Source organism: Carcharodon carcharias, chromosome 6 (assembly GCF_017639515.1).
Source record: "Carcharodon carcharias isolate sCarCar2 chromosome 6, sCarCar2.pri, whole genome shotgun sequence".
Taxonomy (NCBI): Eukaryota; Metazoa; Chordata; class Chondrichthyes; order Lamniformes; family Lamnidae; genus Carcharodon; species Carcharodon carcharias.
In genome coordinates this window covers 139,349,296-139,369,992 of record NC_054472.1, presented here as the reverse complement: position 1 = coordinate 139,369,992, position 20,697 = coordinate 139,349,296, and the positions used below count along the sequence as shown (strand labels likewise).

General features: G+C 41.8%; 1 protein-coding gene across 4 annotated transcripts in view; it reads right to left on the bottom strand.

Moving 5' to 3' along the window:
• Positions 1-20,697, bottom strand: part of LOC121279419 (probable C-mannosyltransferase DPY19L4) — a 94,505-nt gene that overhangs the window by 10,629 nt on the left and 63,179 nt on the right. For all 4 annotated transcript variants that reach the window (XM_041190650.1, XM_041190649.1, XM_041190647.1 and 1 more), the window contains exons 13-18: positions 17,461-17,580; positions 16,244-16,364; positions 16,089-16,145; positions 12,070-12,152; positions 5,655-5,787; positions 4,809-4,967 (exon numbers count right to left, since the gene is read on the bottom strand). In XM_041190650.1, coding sequence (XP_041046584.1) covers positions 4,809-4,967; positions 5,655-5,787; positions 12,070-12,152; positions 16,089-16,145; positions 16,244-16,364; positions 17,461-17,580 — 673 coding nt within the window. The remainder of the gene's footprint in view (positions 1-4,808; positions 4,968-5,654; positions 5,788-12,069; positions 12,153-16,088; positions 16,146-16,243; positions 16,365-17,460; positions 17,581-20,697) is intronic.

Below are 20,697 nucleotides of genomic sequence, written 5' to 3'. Positions count from 1 at the left end.
CCAACAAGAGGGAAAAACATACTTTATCTCACCAACCTGCCTGCTGCAGATGCATCCGTCCATGACAGTATCAGTCATTGTGGAGATGAAGTCCTGATTTCACATTGAGGATACCCCTCCTTTGTGTTATGTGGCACTATCACCGTGCTAAATGGGAGAGATTTCGAACAGATCTAGCAACTCAAGACTGGGCATCCATGAGGCGCTGTGGGCGATCAGCAGCAGCAGAATTGTACTCAAACACAATCTGTAACCTCATGAGGCAGCATATCTCCCACTCTACCATTACCATCAAGCCAGGGGATCCCTGGTTCAATGAAGAGTGCAGGAGGGCATGCCAGGAGCAGCATCAGACAAACCTAAAAATGAGGTGTCAACCTGGTGACACTATAACACGGGACTACTTGCGTGCCAAACAACATAAACAGCAAGTGATAGAAAGAGCTAAGCGATTCCACAACGAACGGATCAGATCTAAGCTCTGCAGTCCTGCCACATCCATTCGTGAATGGTGATGGACAATTAAACAACCCATTGGAGGAGGAGGCACCACAAATATCTCCATCCTCAATGATGGAGGAGCCCATCACATCAGTGCAAAAGATAAGACTGAAGCATTTGCTACAATCTTCAGCCAGAAGTGCTAAGCGGATGATCCATCTTGGCCTCCTCCAGAAGTCCCCAGCATCACAGATGCCAGTCTTCAGCCAATTCGATTCACTTCATGTGATATCAAGAAACGGCTGAAGCATGGATAGCGCAAAGGCTTTGGGCCCTGACAATATCACGACAATAGTACTGAAGACTTGTGCTCCAGAACTTGCCGTGCCCCTAGTCAAGCTGTTTCAGTACAACTACAACATTGGTATCTACCCGGCTATGTGGAAAATTGCCTAGGTATGTCCTGTACACAAAAAGCAGGACAAATCCAACCCGGCCAATCAGTCTTCTCTCCATCATCAGTAAAGTAATGGAATGGGTCATCAGTGCGGCACTTGCTTAGCAATAATTTGCTCACTGACGCCCAGTTTGATTTCCGCCAGGGCCACTCAGCTCCTGGACTCATTACAGCCTTGGTTCAAACATGGACAAAAGAGCTGAACTCCCGAGGTGAGGTGAGAGTGACTACCCTTGACATCAAGGCAGCATTTGACCGAGTGTGGCATCAAGGAGCCCTAGAAAACTGAAGTCGGGGGGAAAACTCTCCGCTGGTTGGAGTCATACCTAGCACAAAGGATAATGGATGCGATTGTTGGAGGTCAGTCATCCATCCCAGGACATCACTGGAGGAGTTCCTCAGTGTAGTTTCTTAGGCCCCACCATCTTCAGCTGCTTCATCAATGACCTTCCTTCCATCATAAGGTCAGAAGTGGGGATATTTGCTGATGATTGCACAATGTTCAGCACCGTTCGCGACTCCTCAGATATTAAAGCAGTCCATGTCCAAATGCAGCAAGACCTGGACAAAATCCAGGCTTGGGCTGACGAGTGACAAGTAACATTTGTATCACCCAAGTGTCAGGCAATGACCATCTCCAACAAGAAAGAATCCAACCATCATCCCTTGATGGTCAGTGGCATTACCATCACTGAATCCTCGATTACCAACATCCTGGGGGTTACCATTGACCAAAAACTGAACTGGACTAGCCATATAAGCCTGTGGCTACAAGAGCAGGTTAGAGGCTAGGAATCGTGTGATGAGCAACTCACCTGCTGACTCCCCGAAGCCTGTCCACCATTTACAAGGCACAAGTCAGGAGTGTGATGGAATACTCCCCACTTGCTTGGATGAGTGCAGATCCCACAACAATGAAGAAGCTGGACACCGTCCAGGACAAAGCAGTCCGCTTGATTGGCACCGCATCCACAAACATTCACTCCCTCCACCACTGGTGCACAGTAGCAGCAGTGTACCATCTACAAGGTGCACTGCAGGAATTCGTCAAGGCTCCTTAGACGGCACCTACCAAACCCACAACCACAACCACTACCACCTAGAAGGACAACGGCAGCAGATAGATGGGAACACTGCAACCTGGAAGTTCCCCTCCAATCACTCACAATCCTGACTTGGAAATATATTGCCGTTCCTTCATTGTCAGTGGGTCAAAATCCTAGAACTCCCTTCCTAACAGCACTGTGGGTGTACCTATACCACATGGACTGCAGTGGTTTAAGAGGGCAGCTCACCACCACCTTCTCAAGGGCAACTAGGGATGGGCAATAAGTGCTGGCCCAGCCAGCGAAGCCCACATCCTGCAACTGAATAAAAAAAACTCATCTCATTCTTCCAATCCAAGAAATTTCCCACACGTTTTGCTTTCCATCTTCCAACTAATTGGTGCCTTTATACAAAAGTACCTGATTTACGCAGGATAACTATTTTTGCAACTGCTGATTAGACTCACTTTGAAATGATTAGCTCCAGATGCACAACCCTCCTCATGTGATAAAAGGCTTACATTATATTTGTCAGAAATACTACACAACAAATGCAATGCTACTTTCAGACAGCAGGGCTGTGATTCACCTTCTCTTCCACTTCGACAAGAAGAGAAAGTATATATTCAATGCTAAAAGGGACATTACAGGTTTAGTTTTTTAAACTGGTATTTAAAATGCAGTACTTAATAAAAAATGAATTAAAATGTTAACAAAGCATTAGCATTTATTTCTAGCTGTATAGAATTCAAGCACAGAGAAATTCTGTTAAATTTGTACAGGATCCTGGTCAGGTTTAGGCTACTGTGTAGAGTTCTGGTCTCCATACTATAAAAAAAGACAGAGAAGCATTGGAGGAAGTTCAGAAAATGTTTACAATGATGATACCAGAACTGAGAGATTACAGCTATCAGGAAATACTGAACAGCCTGAGGCTCTTTTCATCTCGAAAATAGAAGACTCAGAGGTGGAGAGAATATTTCCACTTGTCGGGGAATCCTAAACTATGGGGCATAAATACAGAGTAATTACTAATGAACCACTAAGGAAATAAGGAGAAATTTCTTCACTAAGAGAGTGGTTAGAATGTGGAATGTACTACCACAGAAAATGTTTGAAACAAATAGTTTAGGTCAGTAGATAGACAACTACATGAGAGAAAAGGAATAGAAAGATCTGCTGAGAGACTGAGACAAGGCAGATAGAATGGGAGGAGACGCATGGAGCATTAACAACAGCACAGACTCGTTTGGCCAAGTGGCTTGTTTCTGTGCTGTATATTCTATATACCCATTAATAATGCAGAAACAAAAAAGATATGTGATTGGAGTGCCTCAAGGCTACATAGAAAAGCTTTTACTATCCATCATACAATTATTAGCATTGTAGTATTTGCTTAACATCCAAAAGTCTTCAAAAATCTTTGATGTGATGTGATTGGCCACATGAACTGAAAACTGTGAAGAATGCCTAGTCACTGAATTTTCTACCACTAGATTGTTGTAAAAACACAACTGGTTCACTGATGACCTTTAGGGAGGGAAAGTTGCTGCTCTTACACAGTCTGGCTTACATGTGACTCCAGATCCACAGCAATCTGATTGACTCTCATCTGCCCCCTAAAATGGTTTGGTAATCCACTTAGTTAGGGGCAATTAGGGATGAATAATAAATGCTGGCCTCGTCACAAATGCCCACATGCCATAAATGAATACATTTTTAAAAGTTAGATAGGGAATTTTGTACATTGTAAAACAAAGAATTATATCTTGTGGGATTACATTCTTATGCAATGGCAATCAAAGTCAGAACTGAAACTATTTTCCACCATAAAAATAAAAAATTGCTGGAAATACTCAATAGGTCAGGCAGTATCCGTGGAGAGAAACAGAGTTAATATTTCAAGTTGATGACCTTTCATCAGAAAATGAAAGGGCATCAACCTGAAATGTTAACTCTGTTTCTCTCCACAGATGCTGCCTGACCTGCTAAGTATTTTCAGCATTTTATTTTTATTTCTGATTTCTAACATCCACAGTATTTTGCTTTTGTATTACTATTTTCCACTATCTGTCCATTAGAATATTTTGTAACATAGACCATCTCGGCATACTTAAGTTTTAAAAGTATCTCCTATATCATCGATGCAATTACTAATGCAATAATACTTTAAATTTACATGATACTAGAGCATCATACTCACAGGGTGCTTAGGATTTGAAGAAAAGTATAACCATTTCAGTCATGCAATGGAATAGCAACTGACCATAAGGTTCTACGATTCCATAAGAAAGATTTTAACTGATTCACTGGTCAACTGACCAGTGCTTTGCATTATATAGTAGTTTACTACATAGCTAAGTATACTTCAGAATTTTTTATTCAATTATCTCATTAAAATGCGTGTTGAAGTATGGGTACTATGCTGTCAGAAGCTTGTAAACCTTCAGCTACTGTTAAAAGTATTACCCACCATCTTTATGCATCATTAAACAGTGCGACCAATGTTAAACTTTACAAATCAGTGAAGGGAAAACAAAAAGTGGCCTTACCACTCAAAATGTATTATCTAATATGTCTGAAGCCAAATGAGGGAAAAACACTAGGGCTGAAACTTCCTCCCAATCGCTGTGGCAAATTGGGACTTCTGTTTAAAACGTTCATTCCCACAATTACCCACAGAACCTATCATTAGGCAGATGGAAATTGAGCAGCGAATAGAAGCTAAGAATGTCTCACAAAAAAAGAGGAACAACTAGTGGCCTTTCCTCACCATATAATGTTTCAGCATAACCAAATACAACCTCAGTTTTCTTGCCAAACCAATGCATGAGTACTGGAAAACAGATCTTTAATAAACTTACATGGCCATTTGCAACATCCAGCAAGTCCTTTACACGGCAGCCTTTCACTGGTCCCATGTCATTACAAATTCCTTCTTCAATTATGAAATAATCTGCTTTATATGACATGAGAATCATATAAATATCTTCTGCAGATCTCCTAGAATATACCTGGTAGATCTAATGAAAAAACAATAAAGTGCTGAAACAAAACAGCAAATTGGCATCAGAAGTCCCAAACCATGGACTTGCCACTCTATGAAAAGACAGGCTTTAGCCTGTCAAACTAAAAATCATGTATTCAAATTTACTCTCCTAGTAGCATTAACCTTTAGAACAAAAACATAACCTTTTGCCTTATATGCAATCAGTGCTAATTCATGAGGGAAGATGATTCTAAAGGCATTGGACTCTCAGTATTTTACCCAATTGGTCATTCTTCATGGATGAACATAGAAGGAGTGTAGGCATACTTTAGTACTGTGTAAGCATCATGGTAGATCATGATCATCATCCAATATCTAGCCAGACACTCAGTTCAGAGTGATCGTAATGATCAGGAGCAGCCAGTGGCCCACTCTCCACTTCCTAAACTACAATGTGAAGACCAACTGGAACAGCCCCACATCTGGATCCCAGTTGAGAAGTTAACTGAGCTTACAAATCAAACCTGTGCCCCTGTTTGTCTATTCCACAATGGATGTTGCATCTTCCAGTTGAACCATTGGGTGGGTCCATACAGAGGCAAACACCTAAAACTCGTAATGACTCAGGTCAGTGGTTCAATGCCAAACTAATACAATGTCACTCCAGTAGAACTAGCATATGACATGATGTGCATTTGTTAAGCCAATAAGAAGCACTCACCTCCTCTGTCCGTTTCCGTAGGTCCTTATCTGAATACAGTGGGTGGGTGGTCACTGTTCGGCCAGTACAGAGTTTCACAGTTCCCATTAGTTGCATACTTCCAGCAAACACAGCAGCAGTTGGGGTTTGTCTTCTAGGCAACAAGAGCAATAAGAATTACATCTTTTTAAACAATTGCAAACTTTGAGGTACAGCAATGAAAGGTGTGTTAAACTGAAGGTGGCAGCATCAATAATCTGGCTTGCCAGTATACAAAAGGAGGTTTACACAAAACTGTAAGCTTCTCAATTGAGACAGACAATTGTGGAAGGAAAAAAACCTCATATCTCTAAGCAAAGAATAAATGAGCAAACTTGCATTGAGAAAGCTCCTTATCACTTTAGTCAGGGTATCCTAAAGTGCTTTACATACAATGAATTGCAAAGTTACAAAGCACACGATCCCTTGCCCATTTTTTTGAAAAAGTAATATGATATACAGTACATATGATAAAAGGAGGGAGGGCATCAGCGTCCATTTCTTAAAAAAATGGTAGGGTTTCTCTTTTGTTGGCGTGAAGATCAAAATTATGCAAATAAACAACATTCTTATTTTAAAAAATGGAGCCTGCTGATAGATCCCAACTTTTTTTTAAAATAAGTTTTAAGGCAGAGGACATGCACCTTAAAGAAAAATCAAATACCAGCATCAGGGAAGATGGTGGCATAGCGGTAACGTCACTAGTGATCCAGAGACCCAGGGTAATGCCCTGGGGACACAGGTTCAAATCCTGCCATTGAATTTAAATTCAATAATAAAATAATAATAAATATAATAATAAAGTTGAAAGGCAGTCTCAATAATGGTGACCATGAAGCTTTCATTGATAGTTGTAAAAACCCACCTGGTTCACTAATACTCTGCCTACATGTGACCCCAGAATCTTAGGGCAGAATTTTGCCCTTGGTGGGCGTGCGGGCCCCACCAGCTCGGCGGGGGGCGGACAGCCAACTCCCTCCACCAAAACGGGGCCTGCCACCATTTTGAGTGGGCAGGCCAATTAAGGCCTGCCCAACAGGAAGTGCTGTATGCTTCCTGTATTTGGGAGGGGGGGGGGGTTGTGTGTGTGCGTGTGTGTGAGGGAATCCCCAGCTGTCAAAGTACGACTGTTCCCTGAGACTAAGTGCTGCCTCAGGGAGATTACTGACAGTCCAAAAAACTTTAAAAATAGAAAAATTTAAAAATGATTAACGTGTCCCCCTCATGTGACAATGTCACACGAGATGGGACATGTTGATAAGAAGGACATAAACTTTATTACACTTAATTAGCCTGTCAATGGCCTCAAGATAAAAGCTAAAAACAACGGATGCTGGAAATCCAAAACAAAAACAAAAATACCTGGAAAAACTCAGCAGGTCTGGCAGCATCTCCAGAGAGGAACACAGTTAACGTTTTGAGTCGGCTAACCAGCTTATATTTCACCTCTCTTCTATTTTTACTTAGTTCTGTTGAAGGGTCATTCAGACTCGAAACGTTAACTGTGTTCCTCTCCGCAGATGCTGCCAGACCTGCTGAGTTTTTCCAGGTATTTCTGTTTTTGTCAATGGCCCCAATTGGCCATTGACCAGTCGGTGGGCAGACAGCTGATTTCGCTGTCCGCTCGCCTTCCTAAAAATTTAAAGGGACCGAGATGATATTGGGAGTTCCTCCTAATGCCATCCCGCATCATTTTTCCGTTGGCGAGTGGGCCCTGCCCCCAAATCGCCAACAGGAAAATTCAGGCTGTAATTGCTCTCTGAAATGACCTAGTTAGCCGCTCAGTTGAAGGCTAATTAGGGATGGGCAATAAATGCTGGCCTTACCAAGGGATAAAAATAAATCCTTTACTGCATGGAAAAAATGGGTCTGTGTTCTGCAATGGCTCCATAAAGTAGAGAAACCAAAGTAAAGAACACAGTATTTGAAATTAAATCTGAAACATAATGATAGAAAACAGTTCCAAAGATTAAATATATTTTGAAATAAATGGCTTTCAATAGCCCCTGCAAATTACTTCAGCTATCTCCATTATCAGACAAAAGAAAAAAGTAATATTGTGAATTACAAGAGAAACTACAGTGACTGGAGTTGAATATTGTTTTAAGGGGCTGCCTTTGACCTGTCCAGCTTTTGCTAGGTTTATAGTACGAAAATGCAATTATTTTGCCTCTTAGATATAGTTTGAGGTGAGGTAATGTGCTTTGAAGGTTCACTGATCTGTAACTTCTGTAACAAAGTGGAATGTCAGGCAACAAATTAAAATGCTATTATGCATGAAGCTGGAGTATTCAACTAAAGTTCTCTGGCTCAGCTGTATGCAGAGTAGGAACTGCTGAAGAAGTTCAATTGTGCAGGTTGATGAAACTGCTTCTAGCATGACACGTGCCACACTACTGATAGATAATCTGGTTTCTGTCCCAACCAACTGCTGTCACTTTATCCAACCATGTTCAGATTCCATCTAAATTCGCTAACAAATGGAAGGTTATGGTCTGCCCGGAGAGAACTGTACTAAAACTGAGAGTCCCCAGTTACACTGAAAAGCTGGTAACTAAATGCACATTAGTAGTAAAAGCTAGATCAAATTAGCACTTCTATTGAGTTGAATTGGTTGCATTTGGTTCACACACCATTGTGTATATTTATGTACGAGCATACGAATTAGAAGCTGGAGTAGGGCACTCGGTCCCCTCAAGCCTGCGCCACCATTTAATAAGATCATGGCTGGTCTGAATGTAACCTCAACCCCATTTTCCTGCCTACCCCCGACAATCTTTCACCCCTTTGTTAATCAATAATCTATCTAGCTCTGCCTTAAAAATATTCAGACTCTGCTTCCACCACCTTTTGAGGAAGAGTGTTCCAAAGACTCTCAATCCCCTGAGAGAAAAAAATTTCTCATCTCTGTCTTAAATGAGCAACCCCTTAATTTTAAACAGTGACCCCTAGTTCTAGATTCCCACAAGAGGAAGCATCGTCTCCACATCCACCCCGTCAAGATCCCTCAGGGTCTTAAAGGTTTCAATTTATTCGCCTCTTACTCTTCTAAATTCTGTGGATACAAGCCTAACCTGTCCAGCCTTTCATCATAAAACAACATAGCCATTCCTGGTATTAGTCTGGTAAACCTTTCTGAACTGCTTCTGATACATTTACATCTTTCCTTAAATAAGGAGACCAATACTGTACACAGTACTCCAGATGTGGTCTCGCCAATGCCCTGTACAACTGAAGCATAACCTCCCTGATTTTGTAATCAATTCCCCTCACAATAAACAATAACATTCTATTAACTTTCCTAATTACCTTCTGTACCTGCATACTAAGCTTTTATGATTCATGCACTAGGACACCCAGATCCCTCTGAATCTCAGGGCTCTGCAATCTCTCACTGTTTACATAAGCAGCAGCTTTTTTATTCTTCCTGCCAAAATGAATGATTTCGCATCTGCCCACATTATACTCCATTTGCCAGATCTTTGCACACTCACTTAATCTATCTATATCACTTTGTAGCCTTCTTACGTCCTCTTCACAATTTACTTCCCTACCTATCTTTGTGTTGTCAGCAAATTTAGCAATCACCTTTGGTCCCTTCATTCAAGTTATTTACATAAATTGTAAAAAGTTGAGGCCCCAGCGCTGATCCCTGCGGCACACCACTCGTCACATTCTGCCAACCAGAAAAAGACCCATTTATGCCAACTCTCTGCTTCTTGTTAGCTAGCCAATCTTCTACCCATGCCAATATGTTACCCACACACAAAGAGCTTTTATGTTCTGCTATAACCTTTGATGTGGCACTTTATCAAATGCTTTCTGGAAATCCAAGTACACTACATCCACCAGTTTGCTTTTATCCACACCATATGTGACTCCTTCAAAGAACTCCAATAAATTGGTTATACATGAGGGAGAATTTTCTCCAGGTTGTGCGGGCCGGTTGGGAGCGGGTGTGGGTGGGTGCAGAGTCAATCGTCGCCCGCAATCGGTTGAGCGCTGCCATTTTATGTGGGTGGGCCAATTAAGGCCCGCCCAGCGAGATGCATGGCTGGTAGCAGGGGGAGGAGGGTGAGTTGGGGCCTGCGCTCTTTCACACATACACGCAAAAGAGCACAGAAATCTCCTTGAGCCACGGAGCTGCCACAGGGAGATTAAGTCCATATTGAAATTTTTAAACAAAGAAAGATAAAAATTATTTATTCGTGTCTCCTCATGTGACAGTGTCACATGAGCTGGGACATGTTTATGAATGGTGCAAAAAATATTTATACAGTTTATTAAACCTTCAGGAAACCTCATCCCGCCCGTGGATAAGGTTTCCTGAAAAACGTGAAGGCCGCCTGGGCTCTTCGCTTGCCCACCAACCTTAAGGTTGGACAGGCAGCCCTGTTAATTATCTTTCATAATGGCCTTTGACAGTTCGGCGGCTGTGCAGCCGATTCCGGCGTGCGCCCACTGAACGAAAGATCTAAATGACGCATGATGACATCGGGACACATGCCCAACGTCATCGCACGTTGTTTTGCGCATCAGGCACGGCCCCGCACACCAAAGTCAAAATTCTGACCATGATTTTCCTTTTAGAAAACCATGTTGGCTCTGCCTGATTGCCTTGAACTTTTCTAAGTGCCCTGCTATAACATCTTTAACAATAGCTTGTAACATTTTCCCTATGACAGATTTTGGCTAACTGGCCTATAGTTTCCTGCTTTCTGTCTCCCTCCCTCTTAGAATAAAGGAGCTATATTTGCTATTTTTCAATCTACTGGAACCTTCCCTGAATTTAGGGGCTGAATGATCCCCCCATCAGGGGAGTTGTGTGGGGGCGGACGGGAGCGAGCGTGAACCCAACAGGCACCCTCAATTGGGTGTGCGCCACCATTTTACATGGGCGGGCCAATTAAGGCCCGCCCAGCGTGATGCACACCTGGAAGCACTGTGCGCTCCCAATGTGGGCGGGTGGGACTCCCTGAGTAGGGGCCTGTGCTCTTTCGCGCATGCGAGGTGTCTCATGGAGATTAGTTTAAGTTCTGGAAAATTTAATAAAGGTGATAAAATATTTTAAGGACATTTCCCCTCATGTGAAACCGTCACATGAGCTGGGACATGTTCATTAATTTTTTCAAAAATTTTTATTTAATTAATAAACCCTTCATGCAACCTCATCGCACCCGTGGATGAGGTTTCATGAAAAATGTGAAGACCGCCTGGGCTCTTCACCTGCCCGCCAACCTTAAGGTTGGACGGGCAGCATTCTTAACAACTTTCTTAATGGCCTTAATAGGCCTTTGACAGTTCGGCGGGCACACAGCCATGTCGGCTGCATGCCTGCCGAATTGACAATCTAAATGGTGCACAGTGACATCGGGACGCCCACCGATGTCACCGTGTGTCATTTTACATGTCGGCAAGTGGACCCCGCCCCCGCTCGCCATCGGGAAAATTCTTCTTTGGGGAATTTTGGAAAATTAAAACCAGTGCATCACTATCTTACTAGCCACTTCTTTCAAGACCTTAGAGTGAAGTCCTTCTAGGACCTGGGGATATATACATATTATATCTATAGTGCCTAAATACTTTATATTGTATGTGCATTACAGAAATTTTCCTTAAAAGTGTGGCTTGGTGATGTTTTTTCTCCCTCAGAATGAGGGATATTAACAATGAGAAATGAAACACTTTCCTCTTTCATCCAAAACAAAAACAGAATTACCTGGAAGAAACCAGCAGGTCTGGCAGCATCGGCGGAGAAGATAAGAGTTGACGTTTCGAGTCCTCATGACCCTTCAGCAGAACTTCTGTTGAAGGGTCATGAGGACTCGAAACGTCAACTCTTTTCTTCTCCGCCGATGCTGCCAGACCTGCTGGGTTTTTCCAGGTAATTCTGTTTTTGTTTTGGATTTCCAGCATCCGCAGTTTTTTGTTTTTATATCTTTCATCCATCTTATTTTTCCATTCAAACACTTGATCATCTCTTATATGCCTGTTTATTTTTTCTCACTCCCATTCTCTTTGTTCTATTCTCTAAATGCTGTCTTTCGGTTTTAATTGGAGTGTTTCCCTTCTGCTTCCACAGCGATACCCCAGGGTTCATTTTCCTCTGTCCCTCTCCCAGAAAGTACCCTTGGGCTACCCTCTGTGTCGATGTTGGCTGAATTGTCTATGGTGTCAATGGGTGCACTGCATCAGGATGCCCCAACTGACACCAGAACTCACCATTGGCATCATGTATATGAGGCCTCAGGCCAAATTTCCAGTCAGCCTCAGGTCTTCATCGTCAGCTACACCAGCCCACTTTTCATTGATTTCCAGCATGAAGCTAATTTTCCAGCTACTGACTCTAACAAAGAATACATTCACACACACACACAGACACAAAGGTGCAACTTACTTGATCCAGCTCATCAGCTCTACTGTGTCAGAGTCATAAAATTCCTGAAGTTCAGAGAGTTCAGCCATCACATCTGGAAAGAACTGATGTGCAAGCATTTTAAGTTAAATGCATAATGATCTGCAAAACTAACAGATATGTGAAATGCACTATTATAACAGAATTTGCCATGCTCCTTCTCCCGGAGGCAATGACATCCCAGAGTACAGTTCCACAGTCACTAACCATCCTTCAGCACCTCACTGAACTGGCTATTTCTCAAATATAATCTGAAACAGTTTACTGATAATTCAACTATGACAGGCATTATAGTTGAGCAGCAGAGGATTTTGAGATTGGTGTGGAGAAACATTAGAGAGGAAAATTAGAGGTCCCTCTTCTGTAAACAACTTGGTTGCAGCTGACTTGGGAACACTCAATGTCAGAAATGGTAAATGTTTTCCATTTAATTTTCTGTATTCTTCCTTACAGTTTCCCAGCCTCTTTCTTAGTTTCAGCCAACTTCAATATGATTCTTCTCGTCTTTGATCAAAATGGAAAACAAGAGATTTCCCAGCACAGATCCCTAGAGAACACCGTTAGCCCATGATACTAATCTCAAAAACAATCAATTAATTTCTGCTCTTTGCTTTCAACCTCAGCTCATCACTTTATCCATGTGGCTTTGAGACAATGTTCCTTAATTTATAGTAAGTCTCTTATGCAGCACCTTATCAAATACTTCTGAATATCCAGACACAAAACATATTCAGCGCATTCCCTTTAGATAGATCCCCTACGATTTCCTCAAAAGTAATCAATTAGGTCTGTCAAGCATGACCTGCTTATTACAAATCCATGATTAGTCCATGCTTTGCTATGCATGCACTAATTTCTTCCTAATTTATGGGCTGTAGAAATGTTCTCATAACCAAGACTATTTAACGACCCAAAGTTTCCTGGCTAATCTAGTTCCCCTTTATCGAGCAGGACAACATACACCAGTCTTTTCATGTTATATGAATATATCTGAAAATGAGGTTAATGTCTCTGCTACCTTTAACCCAATCTCCTTAATAATTCTGGGTGCCTATAATCTGAACCTTGTGACTTCTGTTTTATTTTTAGATTCATTACCATTATTAAAACTTTTTTAAAATATTTATCAATATTTATCTTTAGTTGTTTCTCTTCCACAGCTTTTCCAGAACTCCTGCAGCCCTATGTTGTTCTTCACTCATATGTTTGGAATATGATTTTTAGGTTGGAGATTAAAGTATTAAATGTAAGCTAAATAGCAAAAGCAAAATACTATGGATGCTGGAAATCTGAAACAAAAAGAAAAATTGCTGGAAAAACTCAGCAGGTCTGACAGTATCTGTGGAGAGAAAGACAGAGTTAACGTTTCGAGTCTGTATGACTCTTCTTCAGAACTGGCTAAATGAAAAAGTCTGGTTAAGAAACTGATAAACAACCTTAATTTAAAGGCAAATCAAATAAGTCTAAGTTTAATGAACCTGTATTTTTTTATTGCCATAGAGTTGGGGTATAGTTGTTAGACAGTTTCTTTGTTTAATTTATGTATGTGTGTTTGCTGACAGAAGCAGTTCAGTTTGGGAACAAAGGCAGTTGTTGATTTGGTCTTTGGTAGCCTGCAACTCACCGAGTTGGGAAAACCAACAGAATTAAATGTTAGTCCAGCCTACAACTTAAACCTAAATACTAACTTTATTATAAAAACAAAAAAACTGCGGATGCTGGAAATCCAAAACAAAAACAGAATTACCTGGAAAAACTCAGCAGGTCTGGCAGCATCGGCGGAGAAGAAAAGAGTTGACGTTTCGAGTCCTCATGACCCTTCGACAGAACTTGAGTTCGAGTCCAAGAAAGAGTTGAAATATAAACTGGTTTAAGGTGTGTGGGGCGGGGGGCGGAGAGAGAGAGAGAGAAGTGGAGGGGGGGGTGGTGTGGTTGTAGGGACAAACAAGCAGTGATAGAAGCAGATCATCAAAAGATGTCAACATCAATAGAACAAAAGAACACATAGGTGTTAAAGTTGGTGATATTATCTAAACGAATGTGCTAATTAAGAATGGATGGTAGGGCACTCAAGGTATAGCTCTAGTGGGGGTGGGGAGAGCATAAAAGATTTTAAGATATTTAAAAATAATGGAAATAGGTGGGAAAAGAAAAATCTATATAACCTTGAGTGCCCTACCATCCATTCTTAATTAGCACATTCATTTAGATAATATCACCAACTTTAACACCTATGTGTTCTTTTGTTCTATTGTTGTTGACATCTTTTGATGATCTGCTTCTATCACTGCTTGTTTGTCCCTACAACCACACCCCCCCTCCACTTCTCTCTCTCTCTCCTCCCCCCCCCCCCCCACACACACACACACACACACACACACACACACACACACACACACACACACACACCTTAAACCAGCTTATATTTCAACTCTTTCTTGGACTCGAACTCAAGTTCTGTCGAAGGGTCATGAGGACTCGAAACATCAACTCTTTTCTTCTCCGCCGATGCTGCCAGACCTGCTGAGTTTTTCCAGGTAATTCTGTTTTTGTTTACTAACTTTATTGTTCATTGCTCAGAATGCAAATGGGGGCTTGAGCTCAGTTTTGGAATTTGGGAGGGGGAAGGGAGCTGGAAGATTTGTCTGGTTTGAAGCTTGAGGAAGAAATCTACAGTGGTCCTACCAGGGCTTTGGGGCACAGGGCAGTCAGCAGAATTAGTTTGGAAGGCTGTGAGAGGGCAGTTGTATATCTGCCAACAGCCAGGACAAGGATCTGAGAAATGCATAGTCATGGAGTCCTTAAGTAAAAATTGGAGGGTCACTTAGTTAAAAGCCAGGAAGGATCACCATAAATCCTGTACCTTGGAGAAAGCTGGATTACTGAGAAGAGTTGCAGTAAATTCTGAAGGGCTGTGGTATACTTTGGTCTCTAAAGAAGTGAATGAACCTTCAAGATTCTTGTAATTTATTAGGGAACTCTTGGGGGTGAAGTAAAAAGTAGAACTGAGTTCAAAGCATAAGTAGTTATAGACTATAATGTTAAGTTACTTTGCTTAATTGCTTTGCTTAATTGTTTTTATATACAATAAGGTTTGTTTTAGTATAAAATTGAAATCTTGACACATATTTCTGTCAGCTAATCACAGGGTATTCAGATTTCACTTTAAACGTCAACAGTCTCTAACAGGATCATAACAAACATAGTCCAAATACTTAAACATTTCCACATTCCTTCATTCCCAGGAACAATATGCTTCCTTCATCTTTTAATCCCACTCCTTCTTTGATTATTCTTTTACCCATTATGTGCTTATAAAAAATCTGGCTTTTCCTCTGTATGTTGACAGCCATCTTTCATACTTCTCCTTGGCCTTCCTAATCTCCCATTCTACTTCCTTTCTTTTTCTTTTATATTTCTTACTGTTCTTCAACCATGAGGCATTGGACATCCACGGCCCTCAACTATCCTACTTTAAAGCAAGCATGAAAGAGCCACAATTAAGTGAATTAAGGCAGACTATATCATCAGCATTGCTGAAAAAAAAAACATGCTGAAAAAACTTTTGTCTTGCACTCATCAGGACAGAAGCAAGAATACCAAATTTCAAAGGGAACAATAATTTATACTGCATGAATAAAGGGTGCTGATTGGTTGGCAATTCTACTCTGATTGGTTGAGGCGCTGCCATGGAGAATGCACCATCGAGCTGACTTGACAACCAATCAGCACCTGTCCTGATAAGTGCAAGAAGAAAAGCTTTGACAACATGTCTCTTTTTTTCAGCAATATTCAAATTCTATAACATCAAGTAAACTACATTATCAGCTTGGTCAAAAACAGAAAACAGTCATCATCTGCCCAGAAATGCCTTTCCCACATCTTTCTATGGTATGAATTACCCAGCCACTTTTTGTAAGTGATTTTAAAACACAACTGATTCACAAATATGTTTGTTAACACGTCATAATACTGAAACAGAAATTTGCAAATGTACTCACATCCTTCCACATGCTGAACCCTATTATTGTTGGAACTGCAGTACTTAACATAAGTGCCTAAATTAAAAAGAAATACAAAGAATATTACTTCTGCAGAAGAAAATTCTTAAAAAGTTTATGGTCTTCAATGATCTAAAGTAATATTCTGAATTCACCAGCAGCACTGGAGGCACTGTTCTTAGTCGCAACCACTTAAATACAGTCATCCAGATCTCAGGAGAGCAGACACCAAAGGCAGTGAACATACAGGCGTAAGGAGTCCATAAATACTTCAAGCTGTGAAGACATGATGTACAGTAAGAGTTATTACAAGTAATTCTTTAAGTATTTGTAACAAGCATCACAAACAGAAATTAGGCAGGTAAACTTGGCAGGGAATTTCCATTCATGTCAACAAAGTTATGCAATTACATATTGGAAGCTCAAGAGCACCACCATCTGGGTACTGACTGAAATAACCCATCTTTACCACCCAAGAAGGATAAACAATGGCAAAACCTCTTATATGACCGAAAAGTAGAAATGTGCAATTGATTTCCAAAAACTAACCACATAGTATATATATTTATTTTCTGGTCCACCCCTACTGACTTGTTAATAAAAAATGTGTGTGAAATAACAGTTACCTTACCACACATTGCGCCACTTAATCTTTAGGACAGCAATATCTCTTATAACTCGATGATTTAGTGGGGAAAATCACTGTTTGGTGTCAGAGTGAGCTGTACAGACTATGACGGTCCAGCTTCAATTAATGGCAGTGCTAAGTTAACGGATAATGGATCCAAACCAGAGTTGAAATGGGAGTGCTACAACTGGCCATAAGTGCCCTGGGCAAAAGAGGGAGGAAGCTAAAGTTCCTGTGCAGGCTGTTTGTTATCCATGGACTGCCATTGGAAAGTGTTCATATCATTGTCAAGTGACAAAGGGATCAGACTTATTATGTCTTTCTCCCTCACACACAAAATTGCTGTTATCCTTTACAGATGTCACAAAATTAAGGCCACATTAATTTTAAAGTTAATCAGTGTGGAAACAATTAGTGATTTATTTTTATTTCTTTTTAAAATTTTCTAATAGGTCTAACAAAATAACAAAAATTAATTATCCTCTCACCCTACTCGACACTGGTGAGTATTAAACTGAGAGAAGAGGAAGAATAAGCTATTGCATTTTATATATATATATATACATACATACACACAGTTCTCATTAGCTATGGATTTTTTTAAACATGTTTAGTGAGGCCAGTAATGGAATACTAGAATTCTTCCACCTATTTCATAACACCCTGGAGATTCTAAGAACTTGAGTTCTTATTGCTAAGCATCACTTTAAAAGGTGCCCACGGGATCTCCATTAACACACTTACCCTTGGAACATCAGTGCTAATGAACCAAAAAGCACCATGTGGAACATGTGGTAAACCACCTCTGGCCTCTCACCGATCACCACATTCTCGAGCGAGCCATCACTTTTTTGAGGCACATCACTAAAGCAAAACAAATAACTCAGGAGGCAAATTACCACACTAAAATCTACACAACTTCAATAAAAGAAACTAAAAAACATTTTGGGTCATTGAGGCTACAGACAAGCAAAGCTGTAATATTGGCTAATAAGGCCCTCATTGACTTATTTTAGATATAATAGAGAATTCTTCCACCTGTTTTGCCAAAAAGTGCAATGCCTGTACCACAGAAAAAAAGACACAAATGTTACTTACATATTGTAAACATATGTCTATAAAACATGACCTGTCTACGTATTTTTTAAATAATTTTAAACAAATTAGAATACACTGTTAAATTTAACCCACCTTCCTGCATCATCCAATTGCTTCCTGTACCAGAACAGTTCTACATTGGGCTGCATCAGGAAAGGGGTGAGCTCATACATTATGAAGGTGGTGGTGTAGTGGTCCCATTACTGGACTAGTAATCCAGAGGAATGGACCAAGGATGCAAAGAATGAGAGTTCAAACCCATCATGGCAAGCCAAGAATTTGAATTTGTTTTGGAAAAAAATCTGGAGATATAGGGCAGAATCTTCTGGTCAGTGTGTGGGGGCGGGCCCTGCATGCTAACATGTAAAATGACGTGCGGTGACGTTGGGCGTACGTCCCGACATCACCGTGCGTCATTCTGATCTTCCGTCCTGTAGGCGCGCACCGGAGTCAGCCGCACACCCGCCGAACTGTCAAAGGCCTGTTAAGGCCATTAATAAAATAATTAAATTAATTGTCAGGGCTGCCCATCCAACCTTAAGGTTGGCGGCCAGGCGAAGAGCCCAGGCGGCCATCACATTTTTTATGAAACCTCCTCCATGAGCAGGATGAGGTTTCATGAAGGGTTTATAACTTAAATAAAAATTATTAAAATTCATAAGCATGTCCCAGCTCATGTGACACTGTCACATGAGGGGACATGTCCGAACATTTTTTTAATTCAACTTTTCATGATGAAATTAATCTCCCGGAGGCAGCTCCATGCCTCAGGGAGATTTCTGTGTTCTTTTGAGTGTATGCACGAAAGACACAGGCCCCGACTCTCCCTCCTCCCCCCGTCCACACAGGGAGTGCTGAGTGCTTCCAGGTGCACGTCACACTGGGCAGGCTTTAATTGGCCCGCCAAGGTAAAATGGCAGCACGCAGCCGATCGTGGGCAGCGATCAGCACCGCACTCGCTCCTGACCAGCCTGCCTAACAGGGAGAAAATTCTCTCCAAAGAGTTGGTGTCAACAAAATGACTACTGGTTGAATTTTCACTTCAGGGGTGGGAAACTGGAGTCGGGACTGTTACCAGATCCTGAAACCATACTTGGGTGGGGTGGGGTTGTGGGGGAATAGGCGTTCTTTGGAATTTTGATCAGTGTGCCCCCTTAATTGGCATGGAAACAAGTTCCCTGTCGAATTAAAGATGGCAGGTGGACTCTCAAAGCTGGAGGGTCAATCAGAGGCCTTCCAGCTTGAAAAGATTGGCAGGGTGTAGCAAAGGGTAAGTGCTGAGAGGGCACTTCAACATGGAGGCACCCTCTAACCAAATTTTAAAAATTTAAATAAACAGAAAAAGTAGCCAAGCGACCATTGTGGGAGGGGGGAAATCCCTCTACAGATCTGCCTTTGGATGCACCCACACTCAGGCATGGTGGACCTCTAGCTCTGTCTGAAGCACTGACCCCCAACCCCAAGCCCTGGCTTGCCGTTGGGCACACGTCTCCAAGAATCTAACTGCACTCAATCACATTCAGGGAACTAGAAAATCCATTGTTAATAAGGCTCTTAAGGAGCCCTACTGGCTTCCTGCCTCTTTGTGGTGGGTAGCACTGCCAGTCCAGAATACGTTCAACAAACATGGCCGGCACCAGAAATGAGGTAGGGAAACTAGCAAGCTGGCCGGTAGAGGTATTTTCCAGCACACTTCAGCGAGATGTAAAAATTCAGCCCCATGCAGCTGTTGGATTGTCGTTAAAAACCCAACTAGTTCACTGTTATCCTTGAGGGAAAGAAACCAGTCATCCTTATCCGGCGGGGCCAAACGTGACTCCAGTCCAATGCCAATGTGGTTAACTCTTATATGCCCTTTGAAGTGGCTGAGGAAGCCATTTAGTTCTATTAATCCACTACAAAGAATAACAAAAACAGCATTGTGACAGCTGTGGTTCAGTTGGCAGCACTCAGAAGGGTTTGGGTTTAAGTCTCACTACAGGACTTGAGCACAAAAATCTAGGCCGACACTCGACTGCAGCACTGAGGGTCAGCTGCACTGCTGGAGGTGCTGTTTTTCAGGTGAGATACTAAACAGACCCCTGTTTACCCCCTCTACTGGACATAAAAGATCCGATGGCACTGTTTTGAAGAAGAGCAAGGGAATTATCTTTGGTGTCCTGGGCAATATTTATCCCTCTACCAACATCATAAAAACAAAAAAATCATCACCACATTTCTGCTTGAGGGAGCTTGATGTGTGCAATCACTAATGGCACTGGATAGAGGAAAGTCTGTGAGTCCTAATATCATCCAGTAGTGCTGAAGCCTTGTGCCCCAGAACCTGCCAGCCAAGCTGTTCCAGTACAAGTGGAAACTTACCCAGGTATGTCCCATCTACAAAAAGCAGGACAAATCCAATCTGGCCAATTACCGACTCATCAGTCTACTCTTGATTATCAGCAAAAATGATGGAAGATGTAGTCAACAGTGCAATCAAGCGGCACTTACTCAGTAATAACCTGCTCACCAATGCTCAGTTTCGATTTCACCATGGCCACTGGGCTGCTGATCTCATTGCGACTTTGGTCCAAACATGGCCAAAAGAATTGAACTCAAGAGGTCAGGTGAGAGTGACTGCCCTTGACATCAAGGCAGTATTTTTACCAAGTGTGGCAGCAAGGAGTCCGAGCAAAATTGGAGTCAATGAGAACTGGGGGAAATCTCTCTACTGGTTGGAGTTGTACCTAGCACAAAGGAAGATGGTTGTGATCATGGGAGGCCAACCATCTTATCTTCAGGGCATCACTGCAGGAGTTCCTCAGGGTGGTGTCCTGGGCTCAACCATCTTCAACTGCTTCCTCAATGACCTTCCCTGCATCACAAGGTCAGAAGCGGATATGT